The sequence below is a fragment of the Hirundo rustica genome, chromosome 1 (assembly GCF_015227805.2).
Source record: "Hirundo rustica isolate bHirRus1 chromosome 1, bHirRus1.pri.v3, whole genome shotgun sequence".
NCBI classification, from domain to species: domain Eukaryota; kingdom Metazoa; phylum Chordata; class Aves; order Passeriformes; family Hirundinidae; genus Hirundo; species Hirundo rustica.
Genome location: NC_053450.1, coordinates 140,023,489 through 140,038,460, shown reverse-complemented (window position 1 = coordinate 140,038,460; position 14,972 = coordinate 140,023,489). Strand labels below are relative to the sequence as shown.

The following is a 14,972-nucleotide window of genomic DNA, read 5'->3' as shown; positions in this document are numbered from 1 at the left end:
CTAGTTTTAATTCTTACAGCCTAGGCTGAAACACAGACATCTTTCACATATGCATTCACATGTATTTGCATCTAATTCCCTTGAAAAAGTACAACATTCATGATACTTTAGTATTTTCTGCCACTTAGGTGGCCAAGAACAAATCTGTGGGACACAATGGTCCAGAAAACTTACCCTTTCCATTTATCTGCATTTCTTTCTCTTCCTCTTCACGAAGCCCTTCTTCTTCCGATTCTGCTCCGCTATCACTGCTTTCAGCTTTTCCATTTATAGCTTTTATATTTGGAGTGGAATTCATAACATTACTAAGGTCTAAGAAAAAAAAAAAGCAAAGAAAAAAAGATGTATTTTAAAGGAAACAAACATACACCACCACTACCATCCCCAAAACTATCAATCACAGATCTACAAAAGCACGTCCATATTAGAAGATGCACCAAATAATGGCTGCTTATTTCTCTAAACTCTTTATTAATTGGTTTAATGTTTCTCTTTTGTGGCCCATCACTGAGTGCTGGTGCAGATATTCTCAATGACTCTGAGGCAGCCACCAGGGAAGAGACTGCAGCCACTTTCAGGAGTCTCAGACCAAGACTATTACTGTGTTTAGGTTACAGCTGCAGCTGGCACTGATGTGGCCTTGCTCTTTTAAACCCAGAAGTCACTGTTTTAACAGAATTTCCCTTTTGGACTGAAATGCTTCAAACCTGCTCACAGTTTGAAGGCAAATCTTGAAACATTAAATTCAATTATATGAACGTAATTCTGAAAAAGGTAAATACAATATTCCACACATCTGCTGTAATTTAGGCAGATGCAAAATATGGTAAGAAGATTCGCATTTATACAGATCTTTACATAACAAATGACATATGGAAATAAGTTCTCTGATTTCAGTGAAAAAGTTGATGAAATTAATATATACACTGAGCATATTTTTTCATAAATATTTAAAAAACCAAATATTGAAATAGACAAAGTAACTACCAAATTCTTGTTTTCCACATCTTTGGTCACTACAAGGATCACAATTTACTGTAATGGTACAAAAAACTGAAAGGTAAAGATTTAAAAATATGAAGTATATAAAGGATAATTCTACCACCTCCTGTAAAAAAAGTTATGGTCAAATACATCCTGATGATCATTTAAGCCTCCTATGTTAGGACAGAGTACAAAGGGGACAGTTTCTGTGAGACACTTGCACTGTTTACGTGTTGGCTCCAAGGCTGAAATCTGTTTTAATTGTCACAACAGCATTTCATTTGCATAATTTTTAAGTTCCCTTGTCAGAACCTTGAAAGATTTATTCTCACATTTAGGCTTAACATTAAACAGCAAAATAATATCCAATTACACTGGAGTTGCCAATCCAGCTTCACTACTTTCTCTTGCTGCATGGTAATCTAAAGCTAAGGGGTTTTTTCTACTTTAACCTTCCAATGAAGAGCCTTCCCACATTTCTCTAGTTTCCAAGCTTACCCACAGCACTTTAAAAAAGAAAAAAGGTAAAATAACTTATTGTACAGTAACAATGAATATGTTAACCTTAGTTTTATTGCAAGGTAATGTTTCTGTGGGCACCCTGCATCACTGCTTTGGATTGATTTAATCCACCTCTTATCTAAAGATTAAAAAAACCCCTACTTTATTGTCAAATGAGAATTGGAAAAGCAATTGTCTGTCTTGTACACTACAAGAATATAAGCACCTCCTCATTTTCTCCTCCTTTAACAACAAGGGGGTGGGGACAAAATCATCCATGTGTCCTACCCAGCCGTGGGAGTAAACAGGAAAGACAAGATCAGGAGGAACACTGAGCTGTGATGGCAAATTAAAACTGTAAAGCTCCTCATCCTAACAAAGATACTGCAAAAAGCCCCAGCTACACCCTAAGGTTTTTCCTAAGATTTACTTCTTTTCTTTTTAAAAGGAATGTTTTTAAACATTCAAGCATGTTCTTCCTTCATTTAATTGTAGTAAGGAGATTATTCATTTTGGGAAACTTCTATATGATATATCACATACATTTAAATTAAGAGGAGGAACTGAGAGAATGTATCAACAGTTACAGATTTGCGGTATCACATCATAGGACACCTGAATAACTGAAATCCGTCAGGATCATATTTCTTCCACAAAGTCATTCTTGGCAACAGTGGTCCCAAAGACCATAAAGAGGCATTGCTTTGATGCAGACTGTAGCAACACAACCCTGTACAGTTTGGCCACCTGAAATGCCAGGCCTAATTGTGTGCTTTTCCTCAGAACCCTGACACTGCTATTTTCATCAGGTCCATCCCCAGTTGCTTTTACTACATTGTAAACCCACGGGTGGCTGCCATTCTGGTTGCTCTGAGCATCTGCTAAGGAACCAGACATGATGGTCAGTCATCAGCTCAGTCCTGGGGGTGATGTTTAAAGACTCAGCAGAGCTAACTAGCAGTGACTGCTACATCCCCTGCCAGTAGGTTAATGGCTGTTCCCTGAGGAATGTATATCCTCAGTGTGAATGACACAAGTTAAGCAAGCTTTTAAAACCTTACTTGGTCTGTGCTAATCCCAGCCAGTCACCCCTCACCCCTTTATTTAATGCACTCACTTCAACTGCAGGCAAAATGTTAGTAGCTTTTTCTGTTGCCCTACTTTAGATAATACAGAATTCCTCTTGGCTTATTATTTCCATCTCACTACATACAACATCAAACTGTGAGATTTGTGACATTTTTTAAAATCAAAGCTGTACTGCTTTTTAGCCACAGAAGGAGTTCTATTCTGTAAAAGTCTGGGGTGTGGCTTGGGGTTTTTAATGCTAAATAGTAGGAGCTGTATAACTGTAGCAACTTGAAATAGAAAGAAGGATTTGACAAAAAAAACCCAAAAAACAAAAAGCAAGATACAAATGATGAAATTATGTGAGGAACAGACATGCAGCTTCTCTACAAGCTTTCACTAGATGTTAAAGGCAGCACTACAATTCTCCTCAATGACCTGTATAATGGGAGTAAGTTTCTCAAAAGTATGCAATTTTTAACTCTCCACATATTTCAAGGGCATTTTTTTACCCATATGGGATATGAGAGCCTAAATGTCTCTGTAGATCTGCCTCAGCTTGAAGGTCGTTTTGCAAAAAGAACCTTGCCTAGCAGGTTTTTCTCAAATGCCTTGTATTTTTGTTTTATGAACAGGTATGTAATTCTTATACAAAATTAACATGCCCTGCTGGAACTGTACTGATGGTTAGCCCAGTACACCACAGTATCATCCTCCCACAAGTTCTACAGCCTCCCACATGCTTTGAAAATACTAGTGATCAGGAGCCAGTCTACAACAGCACAGGAAAAACATTTAGCTAGCTGTGTACACCCTCACTATTTAATAATTATGTTTTCATGAAGTACCGTAGCTTTATTATCTGCTCAATAGCAGCAAAATCTTAACCACTAGATTATTTCCATGACCTCCACTTGCATCATCTTGTACAGGGATCTCCCTGCACACCTGTGTTTATCTTAAGTCTCAAGGAGTCTATACGCTGTACAAAATTGTTTTCATCATCAGGTAATTGTAATTATTTTCTAGCCATCACCCCCTTGATGTTTCATGCTTGTTACTGATCCAAGTAGGCTCCCTGCTTCAATTCCAAGTTTGTGCAACCATGTTCTGCTGTTTCCAATACACTTGGTTACACAAATCCCCACCTCATTTTGAAATTGATGAACCGAAATACTGCAAGGAGTGACTGCATGAGACATGAGGGGTACATGCAAGCATCTGGGAGCAATAAGCTCTTCAGCTAGAACAAGAGTTTCTATTCCCTTATTTCCTTGCATTCTTTTTAATATAGGACACTACAGAGAAAATTTCCAAAGGTCCAGCCTGCTCTGTAACATCCGTTCTACACTACTCAAACAAGCAGCCGTCACAAATAAAAAGATATTTTAGCAATCTGTCAGAAATACAGACTGAAAAAACTAAAAATCATTACTTTAACTACCATGGTTTTATTTCTTTTAAATTTAAGTGCATTAGGTGCAAGTTCTCTGCAAAATGCACTCCCTGAGCACACATACTGGTGCAGCCACATCTTCCTCTATACAGTGTTCTCTTTTTTTTTTTTCTTTTGGTGGTTTAGTCTTCCTAAACTTTAATATAACAGAAAAGGCCTCTCCTCATTTTTATTTTTCTTTTCATATACTCCAAAAGACTACAGCCTTGTTTTGTCAGCATTCCTCTCTCTGCTTATGTGCTTTTCAAGCTGTTACACTCCAAGAGATACCTCTGTATTTAATAAAACAATTTAATCAACAATACTCGTATCTTTATTTACCATTAATAAACATTAAAACAATAGGCTGTGGATAGGAACAAACACAGAAAACAGCAACTTCTCATACATTTATATTAACTTGCAAGTACAGTATCTAGGATCACTGACTAGTCATCCCAGACCTTTACACTTTTCATTATCTAAGGAGTTTCTCATCTCCATCCACATCACCACTACCTTTTCCCAAGGATCTTCAGAATATGTGCCATATAAATAAGGATACCAAGTTTTGGGTACCAAGACTTGGATACATTCCCCTCTCCCTGATGCTCCTCAGCCTTCTGCAGTAGAGACAACGTGCCTGGGATTTCCTGGCAGAGAGAAGCCCAGGCAGAACAGCAGCTGCTCCACAGGCATTCCCAGCACTGGCAGGTAGTTCCACAAAGGCCCCCGCGTGTCCAGGGCCACCAAGCACACGCAGCTCGGTTACACGGTGCGTGTGCAGCAAGAGCAATGGATCCAGGCTTTGCCAGCTTCCTGTCAGCACCTCAGCCAACATGTGAGAATGAACATGAAGAACAGCTGCTTCTTAGATGTGGCAACTTGAAAGCATAGTAACATCGTTCCAGGATTCAGGATGTCCCCAAGCCTGGTACTACTTCCTTCTGGGAGGAGCAAAACTTGCTAAGCTCTTTTCTGTGCAGAAGAGATAAAGTCATCATTTGGAACTTTCCCTTTGCATGGCAGCTAGGAAGGAGCGTTATTACACTCTTGAGTTTTGTCCCAGATAATACAAAACACAAGCACAGCGAACTCAGAACCCTATAAAGAAAACTGAATTATGCTTGAAAACAACACAAAGCCACATAGCTGAGTTGAACATTGTGGCCCGAATCAAAAATTGTTTTGCCCTGTACCAGCAAAAAAACAAAAATGAAATAACATTAAGGCCATATTCTCCTGCCATCTGCTCCAAGCCTACCATCTGAACTGCGTTTTACAAAGTCTGTATCAAACACAGCATCAAAGGTAAAACAAATGGCTTTTCCATGCATCTCCAGCTATAATTCATTATTTTTGCTATACAAAGTTAAACACTGGTCCGTGTCCACTGGGCCCTTTTCTGACAGCAATCAAGATACAACCACCTACATCTGTCCTTCCCCAGCCTCCCACACCTCTATACACGGCTTCTTTGTAACTTTGTCTTTGAAGAGAGCTCTGAGAAATAGAAATTCCAGTTCTTTCATCACAAGATCTTAACTACAAAAGGATAGCTAAAATATACGACACCAGAATTTTATAGCAAGTGGGTACATCTTCTAAATTATGAAACCTGAAGAGCTTTTGACATTTACTTTCCCTTTTGCAGGGAACTCTTGTTTGGCTGGAGGAAAAAACCCAAGTTCAACAACCAATTATGCATCAAAACTGTTAGTGTTGACTCAACCCAGCATGAATCACAATACAGACAGGCTTTTCTCTCCACAGAGGAAATCTCATAGCTCCCTCTATTTAGAAAGAAACAATTTTTAATCTTACATTTTCACATTTGGATACTTCGCTGCTCACCCTGTGGTAATGTATTTTCTGATCACTCTGTATAAGAGGGGAGCTGTTGAAATACTCAAGGCTTAGAGCTACACTGATGCTCTGCCCTGATTGCCAACACTGTTAGACAACACTGACATAAAGCCATCAGCTTGAAGTTGAGTCACAAAGGAGGCTGAGATTTGGTGTGTAAAGCCTGAAGCAGGTATAGATGGCAACAGGACAAGCCACGGCTTGTTGAGACACTGATTCCAGATCTCACTGAGACTCTCCACTGACTGGCACTTGCTGGCCCAGCCCTTAATCTTCTATAATAATCCCATCCTGCACCAAATGCTGGAGGGAATGTTCTAGACACTTCTGAAGGCTAAACTACTGAGATTTTAACAAAAAAAAATTGTATAGCAAGTTTCACGCTAGCGTTGACTATCATTTGTTAGCAAGTTTCACACTAGCGTTGACTATCATTTGTAACCTTGATTATACCTGTTAATTTATAATTGGAAACTAGAAGGGGAGAAAAGTTTAATGGATGGGATTTCAAAAACCTCACTCACCCACACACCCAGCAGTGCCTCCTGCCTCAGTGCAACTCCTCATTGTGGTGCAGCCACTAACAGAACGTAACAATGCACTGCAGTTCAGAGCAACACGGATTTTAGCTCTTTTCCCCTTTCTTATGAATGACTAAGAAGATTCACCAACACTGAGTTCTGTAAAAATCCTAGTGAAGAAAGGTGGAAGGAAAGGGAAGGAAATCTGCTAAGCAAATATCTTTGAAGTCAAACAGCTATGAAAAAATGAGCTTATGAGGCAAACAGAGGGTGTTTCAGAGCAAAGGCTCACACAGGAGCACAAAGAGCCACCAAATGGCCCATTAGAAAGCAAAGATGTTGAAAACAACTTGAGAAGGCCTTTGAGAAAACAAAACTATTTGAAAAGATAAACTAGTCATATGCAATCTAAAAAAACAGTTGGAAAATATATTGTATTTTAAGAGTAAGAAGAGTATTTCTACCTGGAAAATACTAATTAGGAACAAGCTCACTTTTTCCAAAGCAGATCTATGTCCTGTACTAACTTAGAAATACAAATGTTTACATGTATTTGCTTGTTCTAAAAGCACACAGACCTCAGTGAGTATTGTGTTTTAAACCTAGCACCCCTATCAAATGCAAGAAGACACCAAGCAAATTGTTAAACAGCTGTGTCTGCCTGTAAGCTGGGCCAGCTTCTGCCATTCACACAAACCTGTGCCCTGCACAGGTCCCTCCTTAACAGCCCGTGCTGCCATCAGCACTGCCCCAAACCAGCACATGCAGCACTACACAGCACCTTGCTTCAGCAGACCTTCATCTGTGCAACTGCAACACAGCTGGGAGAAAAGTTTTTGGGAGAGAAACGCTCCTTAGGAAGCCACGGTTTAAGAATATTATAATGCTGAAACTTCCTACAGCCTCTGCAGTACCTAACTTCTTGTTACTGGAGGCAACATTTGGTTTTCACAAAGGTTTACTAACACCACTACTACTCAGCATGCAAGCAAAAGGTCATCTTTATTTGGTAGGATTTTAGAACAGATTAAATGCCTTATCACAAAGCAAAAAGATTATACAGAAAAATTCTACTTAACAACTTGGAAACAATTTCCAGATACTTTGCTTAGTTGTTCAGATACCTTAACTTAGAGTGGGAGCCTGTCAGATAGGGATTTCCTTGCCCCCCTTTGGATTTACTCTCATTTCAAAAAAATAAAACATTCATAAACATTCTCAGGGTAAGATTCTGAAGGATGACTGGTTCTGAAACTCCCAGTATTTTCCACCCTGTATCAGATCACTAGGGTGCCAATCCTAGCCCACCTTTAGCTTCTTCAGCTATTACACAACAAGAAAGCTTGAATGCCCATCCTAAAAAATTCACATTTACTGAGCAATGGTTTTTTGAAGCTTCTTTGCCTTTTTAACATTGACTTAGGCATCAGATTTCTTGTGCATTTACTAGCAAGTGCAAAAACGTTAAAATGCTGCTCTTCTAAAGCACCCATCCACCTTATGCGTCCCTCTACTCTTCCAGCAGCTACAAACAAGAGTCTTTCTATAAAGCTGCAAGAGTTACCTCTTCCCTTCTGCAGTGCTTTCATCTAAGAGCCCACTTTCTTCTTTGATGTCAAGTATTTCATATACCCCAAAATAATATGTCAGTGACTTTGTCTATAAAGAAGCACTTCATACCTGTCAGAGATTACTGACACAGCTTTCCAGAGAAGTGTTTCACTCAGCTGCAGGGTGACCTTTCAAAAAACTTACATGCTTTCAAAACAACTCTTAGATTTGCTCAGCCTATTGGAGTGAATTTTCTATTTTTCTTTCGTTACCAACACATTCAAGTCTGGATGTTCGTAACCCACGGATCCAGTAGGTATGTCCTCGTTTTCCAGTAGATGTTACAAGTAATTTATTTCAATGCTAGCATGTCAGACTTCTGTGTTCTTTATTAAGGACTCACAGGCTCTATTGATTCAGAAAGGCAGTATTTCAATGGTTTGTATTTAACATTTTCAAAGAAACTACGAAGACTAGAGATGCAGTTATAAAGGGCTATACTTTTCTGTAGAGGCCAATCTGCTAAAGAAAATACACAAGCCATAACTGATGTACACTGAGCTTACAGACAATTCTCTTCCACTAATTCAAGAAACTGTTCATTTTGAGGCAGTGGCACGCAATTCTTACATGATTAGATAATGATCTGCATACAGATTAAAGTTTGATGGACGAATGGAAGGCAAACTCAAAACAGAATGGACCAGGAGAGTACAATATGAAGCAAGGCAGTCAAGAGAAGGGTCCCAGTTTTCAGAACATACCAACTGTCTGCCCAAGAAAGACATACTTTCCACAACAGAATTTACAGACTGTAGACACTTGGGGTGAGGAAAGAAACAAGACCGGATAAACTCATACAATCAAAATGTAACCGCGTGTCAATTTTTAACAGTATTGTCACCAGTGTCTACATCATCTCAGACAGAGACTTGGGCACATTGGTCCTATTCTATTTAATGTGTATCTGAAAGACTGAAGGCAATCATGCTTCTACACTTCTGTGAAATGTTTTGATATCTGCACTGTAAACAACAATTATTCCCAGCTTAACTTTTGATCAGAGAAGTGCTTAGAGCACCAAAGAAAGGGCTTCAAAACCTTAAATGCAATGGTAAAGTTGTAACATACAAGGTATTTTGTGAAAATTCTGTCCTAATTCATTGTTGCATAATCAGATGTGCCACCTGTAAGTGGTATGAATGATGACATATCACCAGAATTATTGCAACAATGACAGAAGAAGGTAAAGCTGAAGTCTTCTATTCTGTTTAACTTACCCTGCCTTATATTTAAACTGCCTCTTTAAAAAACAAGTATGCTAGATTTGTTATGGAAACAGGTACAGTTTAACTTTGATGATTCTCTGTGTATCTATGCAAGTCATTTTTAAAAGAACTGGCTTCTGGCATTGTGCCACAGACACCAAGTCTAAGTAAATCCTTATTACACAGATCACTGACCTGAATCTACTGATACCTGCCCATCAATCCAGCTGTCAGGCAAACCAATTGCATCCCACACATGAAGTATACACAACTTCAGTTGCGAAAAAAGTCACACCCACTTTCAAAATGGCCATGCAAAAACTTCTACCACTACTTTTCCCCAAAAACAATGAAAAATTATTTCTGTTTCTCTGAGGCTTAATAATAAAAACCACATTCCTTTAAGGTAGGGGGAAAAAAGCCAAGTACAAAAGGCAACTTAACCAGTTGACTCATACTTCTTAAAGACATTAACCAATTTATTTGTGCAATGGATTTGGTTTTTAAAAACAGTTTCAAGTTTTGCCCTGTTGCATTTCAGTTTTCAAATGTCATTTTAAGCCAGATTTAAACACCTGTAAAAGTTATACAACAGCCTTATGAACACATTACCTGTAACATAATAACTGGTATGATCAAAACATTCTCACAATGGTATTGCTAAAAAAAAAAATCAACACACTGATTTTTACGCAGCTGTGACACCACTAGGTTTGCCACCTGCCAGTAATTTAAAATGTTTAAATATATCCTTGAGCCTCAGAAAACATGTATGTATTAGAGAAGCCATGATTTAAAAAGCATGAGGTTTGATTGTTAATTTTTTTTTTTTTCATTTTATATTGGAGAATAGAGCTGGATTACCAGAACTGTACTCAGTTTGACAATCCACATCTACATCAGAATGTATCAGAACACATTACTTGTTCATTTTCCTAATGGAAAGGCACAAACTAGATTTGGTTGGGAGAGTTGTTTTGTTTTAAATACTCTCTTCAGGCTTCCTTCAACAGCTCAAAAAGCCTGTCGACAAGGAGTAAATATGCAGCTTTCTGGGCCTAATCACCTCAAAAGTAAAATAAAACAAAGCCCAGTCTAATGAGGTGGCAAGCCCAGAAGTCAAAAGTGTTAGCAGGAAGTTCCTACAGCACCAAAACAATGGAAATGATGGATTTACACGTAATTTATTATTCCTACCTTCCAAATACTTAGAGACTTTATCCATTCGAACTGCCATATGGTAAAGAGAATGAACAGAGAGATGCAACATTTAGCTTTTAAATAATTTACAGAAAACAAGCCACCAAAACCACTGAGTTATGATTATTAGTACAAAGAAAGTTATTTGTCCGAACCTGATGTTAGGTCAGATCCTCTGTTCTTTTTATCTTCTACTATTTCATAGAATGGGCCTATTACTTGTAGTAACTCTTCAACTTTGTCCGTCATTGGCATACTCTCAAGAATCTGCACAAGTCCAAAACATAAAGCATCTTATGAAACAGCATTTCAATGATTCAGTCATTCATTTCAACTGATTTTAGAAATTGCTGGTCATTGTAAAACTCAGTAACATTTCACTAAGTCTCTAACCTTGTTATTCTGATTTTTTTAAACTTTTTTTTCATTACAGGGAAAAAACATAAAACTAAGTTATTGAACAAGAATCTTATAATTATATTCAATTTTTTCAGGCGAGGATGAGAGAGCTAATGCATTTGCCAACAGTAAAACCCAGCCTTGACACAGTATTTATTAGTAGACCTTGTAATCCATTATTTCTGCAATTTCAAACTAAACCATCTCAAAGTTCAACAGGCTGCCGTTAGCCAGTATAATTACTTTACAGACAAGTCTTTCCACAAAGAAAATAAAATGGAAATACTTTTTTTGTCTTAGAGGATTCTTCGTACTGTCAAACCCTACCACCTTCAATGGAATCTAAGGAGCAGACCAGAAGTGCTCTACTAGGTCCTTCTAAGGCCGAACATTAAAAAAGGACACAATACAGCAAAACTGAGAGCACAATGACCCACTTAAAAGATGAAAAAAACAGAACCAAGTTCTGCTCTTGAAGTCATTTGGAGCTTATTTTCATTTTAAGTTACAAAAACAATATCTTTGATCATATGATGGGAATACAAAATCTTAAATCTAAAATAAATTAAACAGAAGAGATTCAGCAGTTGGATACTATTTTAAAGGCACATGGCATTATTGTCTTGTTCTAGTTTAAGTCCTTTCAAACAGCATTTGCCAATAGCTTTGTTTCTTTTTCATGCCTCTATTTTTTTAGTTACCATATTTTAAAAGTGGCAACAGTTATAGGTAAAAACACAGACTGAAGCAAACTAACAGCTACAGTGCACCTCCTCCTCCTGAAGGGCATCAAGAAAGCAACAGATGAAGGCACACGCTGCCACAGAACATGCTGCTCAAAGGCACCAAGCACACCAGCAAGCAGTAGGAGCAAAAGCTGCAGCATTATTGCACAGAGCAGGAGCTCCAGGCAGGCTAACACTGAGCAAGTCAACACTTGCAAACCAGCCAAGGATACCAAGAGACAACAATTCTATTGACCTGCAGTTTCATTGCCACTTCTCTGATCTGTTCAGTGTACGTAATTCATTCTGTCTTTGTTAGGGAGAAATACTCAGATACACAGAGCTGGATATGAAACAGAGATTGAACAGTTTTGTGATTGCTGATTCTTTTAGTTCAATATCATTGAGAGAAACAAGAACCCTACTCTAGAATAAGGCTTGTATTTGTTATGTATTTATTTCTATAGTCAGCTCTGTAAATGGTTTCACACATGCATTTCTATGATGTCTGCACATTACTGCTCTTCATGCATTCTAAACAGACCTCAATATATTCTGTGCTACTTACAGCAATTCTTAGAACTTCTCCTAACTGCTAGCTTTTAGGTGAGCACAAAAAGAGAAGATACTTCCACCAACAAAAGTAACTGCTTGCTTATTATAGGCACTAGGCTTAATAAGCAGTCTCAAAATTTGAAAGTGAAAAATAAGTTATTACGCATCCTGATTTACTGTTTTCCTTGGATATCACACAATTCATATATACTCATGTTTTAAATTAGAAACACCATGTAGCGTTAACACTTCACGCTAAGATATCACTTATTTGTAATACATAACAAAACAATATATCTGAAATGTAAACAAATTAGTTTGAACAGCATTGCAAAATAAATTTCAGAACTACTACCTGGAACAAACTAATCTTGAATCTAACCTTGGGTACATTTTGTTTATTTTAACTAAAAATAAGACATTTGGTCATCTCTCACCAGCATATCGAAACCTCACCCAGACACATTTCTAAACTGTGATTTTAAAGGTTACCACATTAAAGAGGGGAAAAGAAACCCCAAACAAATTTGGAACTTTGTCGCAGGGTCATCTGATGCGTGTATAGGCCAAACACAACGTGCAAATGCCAGGGAATGCCCCAGGGCTAGGGGAATATAGCAATCCTATACACTCCTAAACACAGTCCTGGGATACGAGCATACGAGTGGGTTGTTGCCCCCTCAGACATGAATCCCTACACAGCAACAGCAGACTGCCCACAGTAAGTGCACAAGGATTAGTGCAATGCGTGCTGACAGAACCACCCAGTGGATCCATTCGAAATGCACTTCCATTGACATTGCAAGTAGAATCAATTGGGATGGAAAAGCTGAAGCTGGTACTCCAAATGTGAGAGCTGAAACAGCACCAAAGCAAGGTAAACAGATTCCCCAGTTTCAAAGCTGCGCAAGGCAGGAAGTCATTTGCTCTCCAATCCCTACATGTAATCTGCACAGAAGCAGAATATTTGTGGTTCATTCCGGCCAAGGAAGCAGACTTCCTCACAGGAGGCTTACTAGAGTTCTTTTAGAACAAACTTTGCAGTTCCACTTGTTTTTAGTGTCCTGTCCAAACCAGTTACTGCACTGAAAAAAACCCATAAGGTAATCTACTGAAATATCAACATATATCGAATATAAGATTTGAAATGAAGCACTAAACCTTGTGGCACGCATTCAAAGGAATTATTAAAACTTAGTGGGATTTTAAATCAAACGAACAGTATTTGGCCTTCTGTATTTTCTGGAGCTGCTATTTTTTGTTTTAGAGCAGACATAGTAATAGCAGCAGGAACTAAATTACCAAAACTACAGACAGGAAAAAGAACAGCAAATGAGACTCCAGCTCCTTGCCTAGTAAAAATTTTTGTTGTATCACTCATTAAACAGATTCAGAGTTTGATGTCAAGATAGTGTCCTAAAAAAAGCAAGTGTATTTGAAGTAGGACTTTTTTTCCCCTTGACTCAAACCTCATTATAATAAATTACAATTATACTTTTATTCAGATTGTCGGCAAATAATCTTTAAACTGGAAAAGTCATCTTTTAAAACCTTGAAGTTTCAGTGAAAAGACTGCAGTGAAAAGGGTTAGTTAAGAAAAGACATGAAACTTTTAACTCTGTTTAGTTAATAATGCAATTCCTGCTTAATATGGTAACTGACTGTTTACAAGTTACACATCTATTTGCAAACAGAACACATTACTCAATGTTAATAGCTTCACTGCAACTATAATATTCAGGGAATATTTTTGTGAGAATTACAGAAAATTCAGGTTGCTGAGTTCTTCCTGAAAAATCAGAAATTATTAAGTTTACATATTTGATTATAATAATGTCTCCAGTCATGAGAGTGAGACCTTTTCTCCTAAAGTCCTTCTGATAGTTGTTTTTGTCTCTTTTCCAGGATAAGGATCACTTGCCTCTCTTAGCTCTAAGAACTGAGGCAGTGTGCAGCACCATTTTTTTTTTCTTTAATGCCCCCTTTACCATGACTTCAACATTTCACTTTCTTTAGCTCTGTCATTTAAGCTTCCTATCAGCTAGAGCCCTCATGTTTTCTCTGAAAACACCACAAATTTTGTAGCTTTTGAAGGAACTTTGTAATTTTCTTCCCCCCACAGGACAAACAATAGTACTGAAATGTAACAGTTTACATAGGGGATAACTCATTTGGAGCTTCGGCAGGGGTATCCAGCAAGACCCACCTCACATTCCTCTATTTCTGGAACATTTGTTCTAGAAAATACCTTCATTAGTAAGCATACCTTTTTCATTTCATCAACATAGGCTATCATGGCTTCTTCTTTGGACATGTTTCCCAAGGCACTCCAAGCATCCCTAGGAAAGAAAGTCACATATACCTTCAGTATCTTCACAGCATACTGGATTTTTTTCAACTTGGCCTTAACTAGGTCAGTTATGTAATGTCCAAAGTTTCTCTGATACAATCAAAATGCAAGAATGATTCAAATTATTTTTAAAGTCCAAATATATAATTTCCTAGGATAATCCCACCGTGGAAGAAGAAGCGACAAACTGAACAGACTGGGGGCTGAAGGGTTCCTCATTGACTACACATGAATTTGTACCCAGTAAGTTGTAAATAAGCCCAGATACGAGACACACACATTACCATTTTGACTAAGGTGAGTTTAAGATCCTCTGCTGCATAAAACAAACAGTCCCAGATACTTCAGCCAGCGCTTACAAACAGCTGTCACTGAGGTAGAACAAGCTACAAGAAAAATCTGTCCTTTTTGAGTTTAGCAACTGGGGAAAGACACATCAGCCTAGCAGGCAAATAGTTACCACAGCAGCTACTGATGTCCTAAATAAAATCTTCCCTTCTGCAACTCTGCAAGACATAAAACTCTAACCAAATTTATCAGTATTGCGCA

The 14,972-nt window shown here is 38.0% G+C and overlaps 1 protein-coding gene across 2 annotated transcripts in view; it reads right to left on the bottom strand.

The window, feature by feature from the left end:
- ACBD5 (acyl-CoA binding domain containing 5) overlaps nucleotides 1–14,972 on the bottom strand; it is a 29,690-nt gene that overhangs the window by 12,354 nt on the left and 2,364 nt on the right. The window contains exons 3-6 of one of the 2 annotated variants that reach the window (XM_040066621.1): nucleotides 14,340–14,412; nucleotides 10,550–10,661; nucleotides 10,392–10,424; nucleotides 175–312 (exon numbers count right to left, since the gene is read on the bottom strand). In XM_040066621.1, the coding sequence (XP_039922555.1) occupies nucleotides 175–312; nucleotides 10,392–10,424; nucleotides 10,550–10,661; nucleotides 14,340–14,412 (356 nt within the window). The remainder of the gene's footprint in view (nucleotides 1–174; nucleotides 313–10,391; nucleotides 10,425–10,549; nucleotides 10,662–14,339; nucleotides 14,413–14,972) is intronic. The other variant, XM_040066631.2, reaches the window with a different exon arrangement.